The following is a 17891-nucleotide window of genomic DNA, read 5'->3' as shown; positions in this document are numbered from 1 at the left end:
GTATAAATAAGAAGTAACTCCAGTGAAATTAATGGAGTTTCACTGAAATCATCATAGGGGAGATAAGAACGAGGCACATTACACCACAAATTTTAAAATTATCCATATCACAATGAAGGGACTAGAGCTGGTTTCAAGTAGCACTTTGGGGAACGGATACATACATTCCAAGGCCAGAAGGGACCACTGTGATCATTTAGACTGACCTCCTGCATAACACAGTGCTAGAACTCCCCCAAAGTAATTCCTATAGGAAAACTTTTAGGGGGGGAAATATTGATTTAAAAATTATCAGTGATGGAGAATCCATCATGACCCTTGGTAAATTGTTCCTATGGTTAATTATCCTCATTGATAAAAACATTACTCTTCCCCCCCTCCCCATTTTAAACCAATGATCTCTGTCAACTTGACTAAGAAGTAATTCATGATTTACACCGGGGTGAGTAAGAGGAAAATCAGGCCCCATCCCATTGAGAAGGGTGTATAGCAATATTTCTTCCTGAGAGGTCAATCATTAGAGACAGAGATATCAGCTAGAATTTTTGAGGGAGACTAAAAGGGAAGGCACCAAATCCCATTGACAAGAAATCCCAGTCTATACACACGGACTCCACATGTTAGCTGAGTCTGTCTACTCCTCTGATCTATCTATCTATCTATCTATCTATCTATCTATCTATCTATCTATCTATCTATCTATCTATCTATCTATCATTTTGAATACAGAACATTAATTCTATTAAAATAGATCTGAATAAGTAGCTGTGAAAATTTACAATAGTGCACTATTTGGCTCTCTATATTTGAAGCTGAATTAACTATTTGAAAAAAAAAAGTTAAAAATAATTGAATTCCTCAATAGTTAAATAACATGTCCAGACAAGCAAACTAAAACAGTATAGATAATATGTGACAATTATAAAATATCTTAAGCGATAACAATAATAGAGATATTACATGGTAGCCATGTGGAGATAGCTAGACAGCTAGAAAGATTGAAAAAGTCAAAACCTTAGATAGATAGATAGATAGATAGATAGATAGATAGATAGATAGATAGACGTTCAAATTCTTCAGTAATTAGATTAGTAAAAGAAAGAAAGAAAGAAAGAAAGAAAGAAAGAAAGAAAGAAAGAAAGAAAGAAAGAAAGCCTCTATTCCAATTCATTTATGACAGTCCAATGAATGATGATTTACCTTTAATATATGAAAATGTATAAATGGCACTGCCCTTTGAATTAGATAATTCAGTCTCCTTAGCTCTACTAGTCTTTCAACCACTTTAAAATTGTCACAGCTGGGAAGAGCTTTCTACTTCTTCTATTAGGCTGATGGCTGGATTTAAAGAGTTGTGTTTACTGTTGTCACAGCCCTTTCATGGATTTGAAGATTCCTAGGCCAGAAGGGACCTTTGCAATCAACTACTCTGACCTCTGCACAACACAGGCCAGAGTGTGTCTCCCAAATTTACTATGGTCACCGTATCAGTTTTCAGCAATGAATGATCAGCATCACAATGCTTGTTAAATAACCTCCCAGTGTTATTAGAAGATCGTACCTTATTCATAGAATATCAGGGTTGGAAGGGACCTCAGGAGGTCATCTAGTCCAACCCTCTGCTCAAAGCAGGACCAATCCCGAGACAGATTTTTACCCCAGTTCCCTAAATGGCCCCCTCAAGGATTGAACTCACAACCCTGGGTTTAGCAAGCCAATGCTCAAACCACTGAGATAGATGTTAATTATCTAAAGGCAGCACTGATCTTGTGTTTTAATTGTTTATGTTACCTTTGGTGTCATGAACAAAACACCCAATTCCTTGGAGTGCAATAATGAGGGATAGATAGATAGATAGATAGATTTTTACTACGTCCTTCCTTAGGAAAAGCTCTAATTCATAGATTCATCGAGTTTCAGGGCAGAAGGGACCATCTGATCATCTACTCTGACCTTATATACATCTTATGTCATTACATTTCACGCAGTTACCCCTGAGCTGAGCCCAATAACTTGAGTTTGAGTAAAACATCTTTCCGAATGGCAGCCACTCTGGATCTGAAGACATGAAGAGATGGAGAATCCACCACTTCCCTGGGTAGTTTGTTCCAACGGGTAATCACCCTCCCTGTGATTTTCACCTCAAGAAGTCAAAGGAGATGTACTGACTTATGTAAGATGTGGATCTGTCCATGTGCATGAAAGCATATAGCTCCTGTATGCATAGGACCCAATGTCGTGCCAGTGCAGACTCGGGCAATTGGGACGCCATATTGGCACTCTGTGCATGGCACAGTGTGCTGGCAGCTCCTTGGGTCATGATGGAGAAGTAGGGGTGACTATCAATGCCCCATTTGATACCCCAGCTGTCATCTGCATCAGCACTCCGGACTCGGTGAATATTCCCAGAAGGCAGCCGGGCAACTCAAGCTTGAAGCACGGAATGGAGTTCTATAAGGCAAACTTTCAAAAGAGGCCTTTAAATCTAGGTGAACAAAAGAACATAAGAATGGCCATACTGGGACAGACCAAAGGTCTATCTAGTCCAGTATCCTGTGTTCTGACAGTGGCCAATCCCAGGTGCCCCAGAGGAAATGAACAGAACAGGTAATCATCAAGTGATCCATCCCCTGCTGCCCATTCCCAGCTTCTGGCAAACAGAGGCTATGGACATCATCCCTGCCCATCCTGGCTAATAGCCATTGATGGACCTATCCCTCCATGAACTTATCTACTTCTTTTTTGAACCCTGTTATGACTGCCCAACTTGAGACACATCAAAAGCCAATTTCCAGCAACATCCATTGGCTTTAGTGGCAGGTTTAAGTCCTATTACCACTAATATGCAATGAGACCTCAAAGGCCTTACCCAGACCTTACCCCTGGACTTCTCCAACTGAGGTCAGTGGGCAAACTCTGAGGGCCTTCTTCAGGTTTCACAGCCCCCTTCCTCAGGATTCACTTGGTCAAACCCTCATGGAGAGGTTGAAGGTTGAGATTTTTTTATCCAAGTTATAACACTCAGGCCACCCAATATTATATTTACGGCATCTTTGTGGTTCCTATTCTAATAAATATGTGGTTAAATTGTAAATATGAAGTGAACTTACACAGAGAAAATACTGCATACTAATCTAGCAAAGGCAAAACAAGAACTAATAGCTGAAAGCTGAAACCAGACACATTAAAATTAGAAATGAGGTGTAATGACAGACCCTGGTCATTGGCAGGCGGGATCAAACCTGGGAACCTCTTGAGCTAAATGCATGAGCCTTTACTGCATGAGCTAAAAACCACCTGGCCCCTAGCTAAAGCTGTAGCAAACTCATTAATTTCTAAGTGGTCTTGGTGCCACTAGCGGGGACAGAGAACCACACCCAGGAGTTGTGAGGGTTACAAAGGCATGAATTGTTAATAGTAAGAGTGATTAACCGTTGGATAAAACTACCAAAGGAAGTGATGGAGCGTCCATCTCTTGGTGCTTTAAAATCCATACTGATGCCTTTCTGGAGGATATGCTTTAGCCAATCACAGGTTATGCTTTAGTGAAACAAAAGTTGATGGACTTGACTGGATGAGATTTCATAGCCTGTGTTATACAGGAAGTCAGAATAATGGTCACTTCTGGCCTTAAACTCTATGATCCTATGAAAACTTTAAAAGTAACGTGTTTCTTATGCATTTTGGGGTTGGGGAGTGGTCTGAAACAGATGTGGCCAGCATACTAAACTGTGATTCAGAAGCTCTTAGATTCTATTCCCGCCTCTGTCACCTGCCTGCTGGGTGACATTGGGCAAATTGTTTCACTTCTCCATGCCTCAGTTTCCTCATCTGTAAAATGGGGTTAATGATGCTTAGCTGCTTTGTAAAATGCTTTGAGATCTACTGATGGAAATGCTATATCAGAAGCAGGCTGTGGTCCATTACTAGATGGAGATGGTAGAATTATCAATAATAAAGCAGAAAAGGAAGAAGAGTTCAAAAATATTTCTGTGTTGTAATGGGGAGGGGAACAACAAATGATGTAATGTCATCATATGATGATGACAACAATCTTTCCATTCCATTAGTATCTGAGGAGGATGTTAAACAGCGGCTACTAAAGTTAGACACCTATAAATCAACAGGTCCAGAGCACTTGCATCCAAGAGTTTTAAAAGAGCTGGCCGAGGAGCTTGCTGGACCATTAATGTTGGTTTTCATGAAGTCTTGGCACATCAGGGAAGTTCCATAAGACTATAAGAGAGCTAATATTGTGCCATTATTTAAAAAGGGTAAACAGGATGACCAATTTAATTATAGGCTTGTCAATTGGACATCAGTCATGGGCATGGAATTGTAGCAGCAGATCTGGGACTCAATTAGAAAAGAGGATAATATAATTAATGTCAATCAAAATGGGTTCATGGAAAATAGATTCTGTAAAACTAACGACATCCTTTTTTGATGAGATTACAAGTTTGTTGATAAAGGTAATAGTCTGGATGTAATAGACTTCTGTAATGCATTTTACTTGATACCACATGACATTTTCATTAAAAATTAGAAAGATATCAAATTAGCATGCCACATATTAAGCGGAATAAAAGTTGGCTAACTGAGGTCTCAAAATATAAATATAAAAAGGGAATCATTATCAAACGGGTACATTTTTAGAGGGGCCCCATGGGGATCTTGGCCCTAAGCTATTTCACATTTTTATTAATGACCTAGACAAAAACATAAAAACATCATTGATTTTCAGGTGACACAACATTTAGGAGAATGGTAAATAAATAATGAAGAGGATAGGTCACAGATACTGAGTGATCTGGATCACTTGGTAAACTGGGAGCAAGTAAATAACATGACTTTTAATATGGCTAAATGTAAATGTATACATTAGGAATGATGAATGCCAGTCATACTTGCAAGATGGGGGACTATAACCTCCAAGTAATGACTCTGAAAAAGATCTGGTGGATAATCAGCTGAATATGAGCACCCAGGATGGTGGTATAACCAAAAGCACTAATGTAATCCTTGGATGCATAAACCGGGGGATCTCAAGCAGCTGTAGAGAAGTTATTTTACCTCTGTATTCGGCATTGGTATAACTTCTGCTGGAATATCATGACCAGTTCTGGTGCACACAATTCATGAAGGATGTTGATAAATTGGAGAGGGTTCAGAGAAGAGGCACAAAAATGATTAAAGAATAAGGGAACATGCTTTGTAGTGATAGACTCAAGGAGTTACATTTATTTAGCTTAACAAATAAAAGGTTAAGGGGTGACTGGATTACAGTCTATAACAGTGGTTCTCAAACTTTTGTACTGGTGACCCCTTTCACATAGCAAGCCTCTGAGTGTGACCCCCCTTATAAATGAAAAACACTTTTTTATATATTTGAGACTGTAGTGGGGCGGCGGCTGCCCCATTCCCTGAATTTGGGGCTGCAGCAGGCCAGTGGGCCTTCGCAGACAGGGAGCCAATCAGGGAAGACCTTATAGGGAGCCAATCAGGGCCCAGATTGGAGGGAGCCAATCAGGGCCAGGCTCAGCCCTATAAGAAGGCTGCTCAGGACAGGAGCAGGCAGTCTGTCCCAGGCCTTTGACGGGGAAGGTCTGTCTCCAGCTTGGGAGACTAGCACCTGGGACAGCGCAGTGCAGGGCAGGTCTGGGGGAGCAGAGGGTAACTCCAGCCCAGAGTCTGTCAGGCTGCAGGCCCTGAAGGGAAGGGCCTAGCCGGTGCGAGGGGCCAAAGGGGAAGCGGCCCAGGGACGTGGGCAGATGGAGGGAGAGAAGGAGGGCAGGATGTCTGCCACTAGAGGGTCCCTGGGTTGGGACCCAGAGTAGTGGGCGGGCCTGGTTCTCCCCACCCCCCTTTCTCCCATTGCCTTGCACCTGGCCAACGGAGCAGCCATCTAGAGCTGCACCAACCCCCTGCCAAGAGGGGAGTGACTTTGAGGGTGCAGTTGGCCACATCGGCCAGGATGCAGAGAGGCAGCTGATTGATCCCCCCCCCCCCCCGGAAGGGGGCAAGGATGGACTAAGGGGCACTGCCGGAGGGCAGTGACTTGAAGAGGACCCCGCGAGCTTGGGAGCAACGTGGGTCCGGACATGCCAACCGAGGGCGAGACGATGGATGGGACACCACCAGGAGGGGACGCTTCACTGGACAGAGCTAATTCCCGAGACAACCAGTAGGAGGCGCCAGGTGGTGAGTCCCAACCCCATCACAGAGACCATTATAAATGCTGGAGGCAAAGCAGAGTTTGGGGTGGAGGCTGAAAGCTCATGACCCCCCATGTAATAACCTCATGACCCCCTGAGGGATCCCAACCCCCAGTTTGAGAACCCATGATCTATAAGTACCTACATGGGGAATAAATATTTAATAATGGGCTCTTCAATGTAGAAGAGAATGGTATAATGTGACCCATTGGCTGGAAGTTGAAGCTAGACAAATTCAGATTGTGAACATTTTTAACAATGAGAATAATTAACCATTGGAACAATTTACCTAGGATTGTGGTGGATTCCCCATCACCAACAATTTTTAACTCAAGATTTGATATTTTTGTCTAAAACATCTGCTCTAGGGATTAGTTCAAGGAAGTTCTCTGGCCTGTGCTATACAAAAGGTCAGATTAGAGGATCACAGGGACACCTTCTGACCTTGTAATCTATTCATCTGTAATCCTTGATTACAGCCATAATTACAAGTCTGGGACCAAGACTCTGTAGTGATGTATAAGCCAAGCATGAATCCTTCATAAAGTAAGGATAAAAAGGAAATCTCTACTTATTCGAAATAAATCTGAAGGATACCACAATTTATTGCAATCCCCATTACAGATGATATACTACCTTTTCCTGTCGAACAGCTGTGACAACTACTAGTGCAATCATTAAGCCAAACAATCAGTATGACCCAGGGACAGTCAGGGGACTTCAGTTTAAACAAAAATATTAAAGAAAGTCCATGTAATTTTTTTTTCTGAAGATCCATTTTGCTTAATTGACACAATGGGTTTCCATAAGTATGGTGACACCAAAACTTTGGATCACAGTTGTAGCCCTGATCAGAGTTTATCTGCTTCCCTTTTAAGCATGTGAGTACTCAATTGAAGTCAATAAGATGACTCATAAACTGAGAATCAAGCATGTGCTTTAGTGCTTGGCAGTAATGGGGTCTATATAATTTTAACAATTTTCCACTTTGTAACTGCCACCCCTGAAATATCTCTCTCATTTGAAATTCAATATGGGTTTTCTTTCCTACATAGGATTATTGGGTGACTCAAATTTGGCTCTCATTCACATATCAACAGCACGACCTTCAGAGATTGTGTGGAGTGACACCTGTGTAGCTCCATTCAATCCTCAAGTGTTGTAAAACAGAGCAAAGTCAAGGGAGCTTTGCTCGTTAACACTATTGACTTTGATGCAGTTAGGCTGGTTCAGGGGGCTTATTCCTTCACCCTCTCACTTCCCTGGTCCTTCCCGCATGAACAGAGAGCAACAATACCCGAAGTCCAAAGGTGCAAACAATTCGATGTTTATTGGGGTGAACTTCCAGCAAGCAATGATTCCAGTTTCCTTCCTCAGTGTCCCCCTTCCCAGCTCTGACACCACAGAGCCTTGCCTGTGTCCCCGTTCCTGTTCCTGTTCCCGTTCCCTGTTCCCATTCCCCCCTTAGCAAAACATGATTCCAATTCCCCCACCCCCAGTCCCTGTTCCCATTCCCCCCTTACTTCCTGATTGACTGCAGACTATATAGTAAAACTTGAGTTCTGCCTAGCTATACCTTAACCAATTATTTTACTGAAATTTAACTAACCAATCCTAACATACTGTAACATGGTTATTTAACCAATTATATTTCACCACCTTAATTGGTTTACACCCAACAAAATTAATTATACAGCAGACAGAAACAATTACAGAACCAGACAGAGACCATGCAAATAAACATACAAAACAATACAGAAGTAAGGATTTTACAACTACATCTATACAGACATAAGGCTTTTTCAGCTGTGTTTATTGATAAGTAAGTTTTTACCAGACAGAAAACTATTAAACTAAATTTCCTTTTACATGTTCTAGGCTCTTTCCTTTCTCTGGAGGTGATAGGAATATCAGGACAGAATCGTATTCCTAACAGCCCAATAGCACCTTATTTCCATGTGACTAGTTTGGAATGTGAGGATGTGACCTTTCACTTCTCAGTTTATGGCTGCCTCTGCTGCTTAGCCAAAGGCCTTACTTAGCCTAAGAACAGAGCCTTGGGGCACGTCTTCACTACCCGCCGGATCGGCGGGTAGCAATCGATCTATTGGGGATCGACTTATCGCGTCTAGTGAAGACGCGATAAAATCGATCCCTGATCGCTCTGCCGTCGACTCTGGAAATCCACCGTGGCAAGAGGCGGCAGTGGAGTCGACGGCGGCGCGGCAGCGGTCGACTTGCCGCAGTCCTCACAGCCAGGTAAGTCGACCTAAAATACGCCACTTCAGCTATGCTATTCACGTAGCTGAAGTTGCGTATCTTAGGTCGACCCCCCCGCTGTAGTGTAGACCTAGCCTGTCACAGTACGAGAAGGCCCTTTCACAGACAGACAGTGATTTTGATTCTTTCTTTTATACCTCTATAACTAGCTAAGTGATAAGAATACACGTAAATTCTTAAAGTATAGGCCTTTATAGACAGGCCTAAATATCTATATCCTAACACTCCACACCTTTTTTTTTTCTTTTTCTTTTGGGATCCACCTGCCCAGGTATCCCTGGAAAAACATAGGACATATGGCGACACATTTCCTGATAGGGCCAGGCATCAAGGTGGAAGGTGTTGATATTTTATTTGTTCCACTGCCCCTTGTGTAGTACAGTGCCCTGCACCTTCTCTCGTACGGGCATACCACACCTATTCCAATTAGTGTTCCAGACTTTCCATTAGAGTGGGCCCGAGAAGGTTGGGTCCAGGTTGTCTTGCACACTGCGGGGTGGGGAGGGCTTACTACATTACTTATAGGTTACTTTCATATGCAACATAACACAGGTACAGTTAACAATTCACAGCAACACTGAGTCCTGACCAGTGCAGTATGGTCCAATATCCGAGCCACCACCAAAACACTGCCTATCCTCCTTCGACAGGGTTAAGATTTTAATGTGTCCAGTTGCTGGCAGTTGCAACAAGCTGCTCCTGCAGGTTTTGCATGCTTTTGTTTACATCATAAGTTCATTGAATGTTTACAGAGAAATGGGTTATTGTCCAAACCAACTTAACCACTTGGTATGGAATCAGGCAGTATGCCCTGGTTTGATTATTTACAGCAATAAGATTTACAGATCCATTTGTGCACCAAAGTCCAGATAGTAGCGTGTAGATGTATGTAGTTTGGTTAGGGGCTGGTGTAATTGTGCCCCCAGTAATATGTACATTTCCAGCAAAACACCTTATACACAATGCACCCAAATGTCCACCCCTTGCCATAGACCATTGATTCTGCTCCTCCATAGTCATAGGAGATTGGCACATCCAAACATTTTCTCTGATTTACACCATTTTACACACCCCTCCATTGATTTCCAGTGAGCTCCTCCCCTTCTCATTATTTACATAGGGCTTGTGGGGCCCACCTTAGTTGCCGTTCTATTTCCAGGCACCATGGTAGCTATTACACAGGTGCTGACCTCCTAGTTGAGCATTTTGCATTCCCATACACATTTCCCCCCCAGATCAGCCTTTTGAAGCCATCTCCCACCCACGTCATGCTAGCAACAAGACAAACACCACAGACAAACAACACAAAACAGATTCATGGTATTTTGGGTTATTCTTCCGCTGGCGCCAGCATGCTTGTAGAGTGTTTGAAAAACAAAAGAAACAATTTCCACCCTCCTGGTGGGAACAGATTATTGCTTAATAATAATACCAATTCCTTTTATAAATTTCCTTGCTAATTGCAGGAAAAACAGAATTACCTCCAGGCTCTCCTTATTTTGTTCTATAGTCAGGCTAGTGAATTACCCCACTCGCTGGTCATTTATGAAATTCATGAGGTGGTGTGCCTCAGTTTCCCCCTGTCATAACTATAAAGGGAAGGGTAACAGCTCTCCTGTGTACAGTACTAAAATCCCTCCTGGCCAGAGACTCCAAAATCCTTTTACCTGTAAAGGGTTAAGAAGCTCGGGTAACCTGGCTGACACCTGACCCAAAGTACCAATAAGGGGACAAGATACTTTCAAATCTTGCGGGGGGGGGGGAAAGGCTGTTGTGTGTGCTCTTTGTTTTAAGGGGTTGTTCGCTCTTGGGACTGAGAGGGACCAGACATCAATCCAGGTTCTCCCCATCTTTCTAAACAAGTCTCTCTTATTTTCAAAATTGTAAGTAAAAGCCAGGCAAGGCGTCTTAGATTTACTTTGTTTTTCTCAACTTGTAAATGTACCTTTTACTAGAGTGCTTATCTTTGTTTGCTATACTTTGAACCTAAGACAGAGGGGGTTCCTCTGAGCTCTTTAAGTTTGATTACCCTGTAAAGTTATTTTCCATACTGATTTTACAGAGATGATTTTTACCTTTTTCTTTAATTAAAAGCCTTCTTTTTAAGAACCTGATTGATTTCTCCTTGTTTTAAGATCCAAAGGGGGGTTGGATCTGTATTCACCAGGAGTTGGTGAAAGGAAGGAGGGGGGAAGGGTCAATTTCTCCTTATTTAAGATCCAAGGAGTTTGGATCTGTATTCACCAGGGAATTGGTGAAAGGTTTCTAAAAGCTTCCCAGGGTAGGGAATGGTGGCAGCGGACCAGAACTAAGCTGGTAGTTAAGCTTAGAAGTCCTCATGCAGGCCCCTACATTTGTACCCTAAAGTTCAAAGTGGGGATACAGCCTTGACACCCCCCTTGTACAACAGACCAGGTTTGCAATAGTTTCTCTGCTGTACCAAGCTTTACGTTTATTTTCAGGAAATAGCTGAGAGACAGCTTCATATTTCAGCTTTGTACACACCCACACCCACATACACACCCCTTAGGGTTAACCTGTCCCCTTTATTTTCAGGCTTGACTTGTTTTTTCTCCTCCCTCTTCTGTAGGGCCATAATCTGAGTCTTTTAGTAGCTTGTTTGCTGACCAGATGTATTCATTATTTTCAGATTCTTTGTGCTGCTACTTATGGGTAGTTTCCTCCTTCCCCCATCAGCTAGGTAATTTGCATTTACACCAAGGCTTTCTTGGCTTGCCTCTGGATCCAAAGCTATCAGCAGCTCAGAGACTGTCTTAAAAGGGACACATTCCACTTCCACCAGAGTTTTCATTACTTTTCACTTTCATCTCCTGCTCCAAAACACACAGATATGAAAAAGAAAGAACAATCTACTATGGCTCCTTTTGGAGCCCTAATAGGATTTTAATTAAGTACCGTGTTTTGTTTGCATTTCTTTTACCCCTTTTCCAATATACACTGCACATGTCCTGGGAAATAGTTTAACCTCCATGACATTATATTAGCCATATTAATTTTACACAAGGTGTAACTGCCTTCCCATGCCCACAGAGTTTTCATGCACCCCCAAAGTGACAGTCCGATCCCCCAGAGCCACCCCAAGGCTCAGTGTTCCCATCATTGCTCCCCTTTTCTTTTTCCTTTACACACACACACACACACACACACAACTATTTTTTGCCTAACATCCCTTGCACTGTGATTACTCTTTTTTACACAACTGTACCCTGATTACACTCCCATCTTGTACAACCAGAAACAGCCAGGGGCAGTTAAGTTAAGTTCCAATAGAAACCCCTGACATTCCTTTAGTGATTTTGATTACATTAATCAAATTATTTGACTATTGGGTAGATTATTCCTCTGCCTGCTGCCTGCAGCAGTCCCCTATAGACCATTTCTGTGGGAAAAGGGCCCATTTTCCCTCAGAATAGCTGTAAAGGCTTCTGGGGACAGAAGCATAGGGGTGGTAGTAGCCACTCTTCCTGACCCCCTGGTATAATTTAATTACCAAGCTTCCATCCAATGTGACTGCACAGAGTTGCACATACAGTTACATTTATATAACTGGGTTTTATTATTAAACCAAAAACTTGCTTTTGTAACACCACAACTGTTACCTGCACCATTTCCACAACTCCCAAATGTTTACTTTCCTCCAAACCCTGTATTATCAATTTTTGCAAAAGGTACTTGTAAATTTTCACTTACTTTTTTCAATCACTTACTCCTACATTCTTGTTAACACTATTGACTTTGATGCAGTTAGGCTGGTTTATTCAGTTGGGAATCTGGCCTGTTGACTTTGTTGAAACAAACCTAATTTACACTAGCTCTGGATCTGTCTCACTGACTGTGATGGAGTTATGTTGATTTACACCCGATGGAGAGCTGCCCCATTGACTTCACAGGACCAGCGAAGAAGACACTACTCAAAGTTTTCAGAAGTTGGCCTGATAATTATATTAGTGAAGACACAGAGGCATTTAACACAGAGAGTGAACTCAGATGATTCAGTGTGGACTAAGGATCACTGATAGTAGAAGTCTTAGTGTGAAATCCAGACCCCATTGAAGCCAAGGTCAGCCTTCCTATTGACTCGCCATCAATGGGGCCAGGATTTCACCCTGAGATTTTATCCACTCACCTTCACTGATTAATATGGAATCTCTCTACTGGTAGCACTATGTTCAGAAAGAAATGCATTGATGGAAAAAATGCTTTCTCCTGGACAATGCAGCAGAACAGACATTTGGACCTAAGATCTAAAGGAATTTTGCCAACTTAATGTGGAAAGTTTATTCAAACTGATTTAGGTGACTCCCATTTACCTTCTCCTTTGAGGCCTTGTTTGAGAATTAACTTTTGTCCAGATTCACAAGGGACGCAAGATCTCCCGACAGAAGGCTACTATATATGAAGATGAATGAGTCATAATTCAGTCTCTGCATTTAAATTACAACTTGATCCATTGTATTGGAGGATTGAATGAGAGGTGAGAATATTCTTCTTGCTTGCTTTCTTCCTTTCTCATAATTCGTGTTTCTAAAGTTTTCTGACCTTTTTAGGCTGGCATTTCAAAGTTTCTAAGAGACCTTGTGAAATTCAGTGAGTTGAATGATTAATTCATTTATACTAATTGGAAAATTGAGCTAAATTTAATTTCTGTGTTTTGTTTAATTTTTTGTTATTTAGCTACAAGTTCTTTGCAAGAATACATATTTCCACACTTGTTTATGAATATAGGACCAAATGCTGATCTCAGTTTGACCAATAGAAATCTGATGTAAATTCACATACATCAGGAAAGCTCCTCTGTATTTAATTGTAGTTGAGACTAAAGTTAATGGAGATATAATATTATAACACTGATCTGAGCTGTGGAAGATTGACTACTTATAGTGTGTGCCCTCAAAAGTATGCAATTGAATTTGAAATGTAACACAATGGGTGACTTTAAAAAAAAAACAAAAAACCCTCTATTATGCCTAGAGGTCATGGAAGCTCCTTCACTGGAGTTTTCAAAAAGAGGCTGGATAGCCATCTGTCTTGGATGGTTTAGACACAATAAATCCTGCATCTTGCCTGGGGGTAGACTAAATGACCCTCCTAACCCTATGGTTCTATGATTCTATGATTCGAAATGACTCTAATACAATCTCATGATTAGTTAGTTTTGTTGGCCCCGAGGCTCTTCTGGTTTTCACCATTTTTACAATTCAGTAATGCCATTGACTTCAAAGGAGATACTCCTGATTTACTCGAGGAGGAGTGAGAGGAAAATCAGCAGAAGCAATAAACTAGTAATAAGACTAGAGACATCTGAACACAGTAAATGGAGACTAAACGGTAATGCAGTAGGGAGTACTTGTCAATCATGCAAATACTATTCCTAATAATAAAGCAACACACACACACACACACACACACACACACACTATATATATATATATATATATATATATATATATATATATATATATATATATATATATATAGGAGAGCACTAGTCCCCACTCCTTTATACCAGTTTTATACCAGTGTAATTCCAGTGAATGGAGAATCATCCCCATTAACGGCAATGGAGTTATGCCTAATTTACACTAGCATGAGTTAAAGTGGAATCAAGTCCTTAATTTTGTGCATCCTCATTTCACCTAAACATATATATTATGTTATGTTTTTGTATGTTTTGTATATTGTATGTGTGATATATACTGCAACCATCCTATATTGCAACAGATATAATTTGTGAAATTAGTTTGCAAAGTGGAATCTTGGTTATTAATAAGACTATTGGTGTATGAATGATGTTTAAGATCATATTGTGAACTCCTATCACGTGCCGTTTTTGTAAACAGCCCAAATGACTTCATGCACCTGTATTTGAGCACATCAAGTGTGTTATGTTCTCCCTTCTCCACTCAAATGTTGGGAGAATATGGAGTAGCCGAGAAAGATTATTGTGCTAATATATTTTAATGTAGTTCAGTTTGTTTATGTAAGCAGAGTCAGGATGAGCTCTACCCTGACATCTGGTGGTGAATTATGGCGAGTGTGGAAAAGAACTCCAGGGGCTGATCTTGTTTGCATAGGCACACCCACTCCTGGCATGAAACAACAGCAACTGAAAGTGGTTACTTTGGCTGGTGTGGGATCCCCAGTTTCTCTGTTATTGGGGCAGGAAGAATAAAGTTTTGTTACCCTGATTCTGTGAATCAAGGCCAGTGGAACTGTTGTATGACAGAAGGACTGAGTGAGTCCTTCACCATTATCTAAGTAGCACTTGCTTGACAAGGGGCATGGGTTACAAAACCCAGTGAATTGAGAGAAGATGGGGACAGGTGTTTGTACGTGATGGTATGGGCCCCCTCTGAGGGTTTGAAACACCAATTGCACTACCTCCTCTCTCCACTGTTGAATGTCAGAGCTAACTTTGATTCCATTAGGAGTCTAGTTACAGGCTGCTGAGCCGAATTCACTTTGGGCCAATGGTGCACCAGCACTGGGGCTCCCCTACTATGAGCTGAAATCGCTAAGAGCTGAAATCACAAAAGAGCTAACATTATTAAGAGCTGAGATCACTGAGTGCTGTGTTAACTAGTGGGGGAGCCTGAAGATATATTGCTAAGCAGCTGGCGGAGCAATTTGTGGGGACGATTGGAGGAGCAGCGAGCGGCGCGGAGCCTTGCGGGGCCGGTTGGAGCGGCCCAAGGAACGGCGAGCGAAGCTGTTTGTGGGGATGGCTGGAGCGGCTCACAGATCGCTGAGCGCAGCGGAGCATCTTGTAGAGCGGAGCAGTTTGGGGGATGGCAGGAAGTGGACTGGCTTGTGGTGAAGGCTGCAACGGAACCCCCATGGAGAAACAGATGGCCGGCCGGCCTTGGATCACGTAAGGTGCCCCTTAACACCCTGCGTGCCCCCCCTTTTACTCTGGGGCTACACTGACCAGGGACAGAGACTTTGGGGTTTGTTGGACTTTTGGGACGTTGGGTGGTTGCTGGACCCAAGAGACTTTGGGGGTGTTGGACTTTGGGGACTCTGGGTGATTTTTGGGTTGCTGGATTCAAGAACCAAAGGGAAAGGACACAGCCCAATTTGTTGGGGTGGGTTTTTTTGCTCATGGTTTGTGTTATGAATCATGTTTGTGGTGTTTTTCCAATTTAATGCTGATGTCGTTTACCTCATGTTATTAAACATTTTCTGCTACACTCAGACTCCGTGCTTGCAAGAGGGGAAGTATTGCCTCCTAGAGGCGCCCGGGGGGTAGTATGTAATTGTCCCAGGTCACTGGGTGGGGGCTCGAGCCGGTTTTGCATTGCGTTATTGAAATGGAACCCCTAGATACAGAACCCGGCCCTTGTTGCTGCCAACTTAGATGGGCAGAAGGGTTACATTTATATGCTGTATTAAGTGTTTACAGTATGACAAGAATTTATCTATCTATCCAATATCCCCACCCCCATCGGCCCCTCTCAATGCTTCAGTTGACATATTGCTGTAGGTTTCATAGTGGTAGCCATGTTAGTCTGTATCAGCAAAAACAACGAAGAGTCCTTGTGGCACCTTAGAGACTAACAAATTTATGTTTTTTGTATTTTTTCTATATTGTATGTGTGATATATATACTGAAACCATCCTATATCCAGAAGTGGATTATAGCCCACAAAGGCTTATGCCCAAATAAATTTGTTAGCCTCTAAGGTGCCACAAGGACTCCTCGTTGTTTTTTTCATATTGCTGTAGTTTCTGATGCAATACCTGACCAAAACTTGAATCTTTGTTACTACAGAGGGAACACTCAAGCAATGGAACATAGTAACCACACCAGAGCGACTGAGTTCGTCATGCAGGGGCTCTTTAACCATCCTCACCACCAGGGGCTGTTCTTTGGGCTATTTCTGTGCCTTTATACAGCTGTCGTCATGGGCAATTCCCTGATCATTGTGGCTATTGTCATCCACCCGCCTCTTCACACTCCCATGTACTTCTTCATCACCAATTTAGCCCTGGTTGACATTTTGTGCACTTCCTCGGTTGTACCTAAAATGCTGGAAAACCTGATGCAGGAGAAGAAAACCATCTCCTTTGGAGGCTGCATCACCCAGCTTTTTGTCTTAACATCATCACTGGGGATAGAGCTTCTGCTGCTCGCTGTCATGTCATATGACCGATATGTAGCCATTTGCCACCCTTTACATTATGTAAAACTCATGAGCAAGGAAATTTGCATCCATTTAGCAGTCAGTGTCTGGGCGGTTGGTACCATCAGTTCATTTGTCAACATATTGCTTGTGCTGCGCCTGGATTTTTGCGGGCCCAACCTCATCCAGCATTTCTTCTGTGAGTTCCCAACAATACTGGCGCTGTCCTGCAGCTCCACCTACCTCAACGAAATCATGATGTTCATGGCTGACATCTTCCTGGCCATGGGGAACTTCCTGCTGACCACCGTGTCCTATAGCTTCATCATCATCACTATCTTGAAAATCCAGAGCTCCAAAGGGAAGCAGAGAGCCTTTTCCACCTGCTCCTCCCACCTGCTTGTGGTCACCTTGTACTACTCCACCATCATCTACACCTACATCCAGCCCACCTCCAGTTACTCATTGGATAAAAACAAGAAGGTGGCCATAATGTACACCCTAGTCACTCCCATCCTGAATCCTGTGATCTACAGTCTGCGCAATAAGGAGGTCAAAGTGGCCATGAAGAAAATTCTTCTATTCACCACAAAAAAATAATTTTTCCAAGTGTGAACCTGATTATCACCTGCCTTGTTCCTTTTAAGCCAGGTCAACAGGTGGTGTAAATTGTTGCAAAACTATGAACTTCATTAGACATAAATTTGCACTATGGTCCATTCACTTAAATAGAACTACAATGATTTACACCAGGTGCAAATGTGTTGCATTGATTGCAGTGGGGCTATGGTGATTTACATTAGTTGGGGATCAGGCCCCATGGAATGTACTAGTCACACCAGCTGGGCTATCATGTTGGGTCAGAATTTTAAAGGTATTTAGATACCCAGTGGGATTTTCAAAAGCACCTAGGCACCTAATACGCATTGATTTCAATGCATTTTAGGTGGTCCAGGAAAACCCTTTAAGTGTTGAAATACTGATAAAAATCTGGCCCATTGTGGAGCACATTACAGAAAATGCAGTCTCATAGAATCACAATATTCCATTCTCTGCCTCCATGAGTAAATATGATAAAAAAAATCAAACTGACTTTCTCTTTGTGCCTTATTTCTTTGGGAGACATTAAACCCCAGAAACGTTTCAAACACATCTGTTGAGTTCTGGAGATCTCCAGTCCATGTGTCATGGACTCAGATCAGAGATTTTAATACAATAATTTCTATCATCTAACTATTTTTTTTTCAAAAGA

At 42.2% G+C, this 17891-nt stretch overlaps 1 protein-coding gene across 1 annotated transcript; it reads left to right on the top strand.

Annotated features, from left to right (window-relative positions):
- The first annotated feature begins 16303 nt into the window (after positions 1–16303).
- On the top strand, positions 16304–17239 carry LOC135886292 (olfactory receptor 13G1-like). Its single transcript, XM_065414106.1, has one exon. The coding sequence runs from the start codon at positions 16304–16306 to the stop codon at positions 17237–17239; it is 936 nt and encodes a 311-aa protein (XP_065270178.1).
- Positions 17240–17891: the final 652 nt, after the last annotated feature.

This window comes from Emys orbicularis, chromosome 12 (assembly GCF_028017835.1).
Source record: "Emys orbicularis isolate rEmyOrb1 chromosome 12, rEmyOrb1.hap1, whole genome shotgun sequence".
Taxonomy (NCBI): Eukaryota; Metazoa; Chordata; order Testudines; family Emydidae; genus Emys; species Emys orbicularis.
Note: the sequence above shows the minus strand (reverse complement) of the source record. Positions and strands in the feature narration are given on the sequence as shown.

Bases quoted from the DNA above. Each gene is read 5' to 3' on its own strand.
- LOC135886292 (XM_065414106.1), top strand. From the start codon at position 16,304: ATGGAACATAGTAACCACACCAGAGCGACTGAGTTCGTCATGCAGGGG.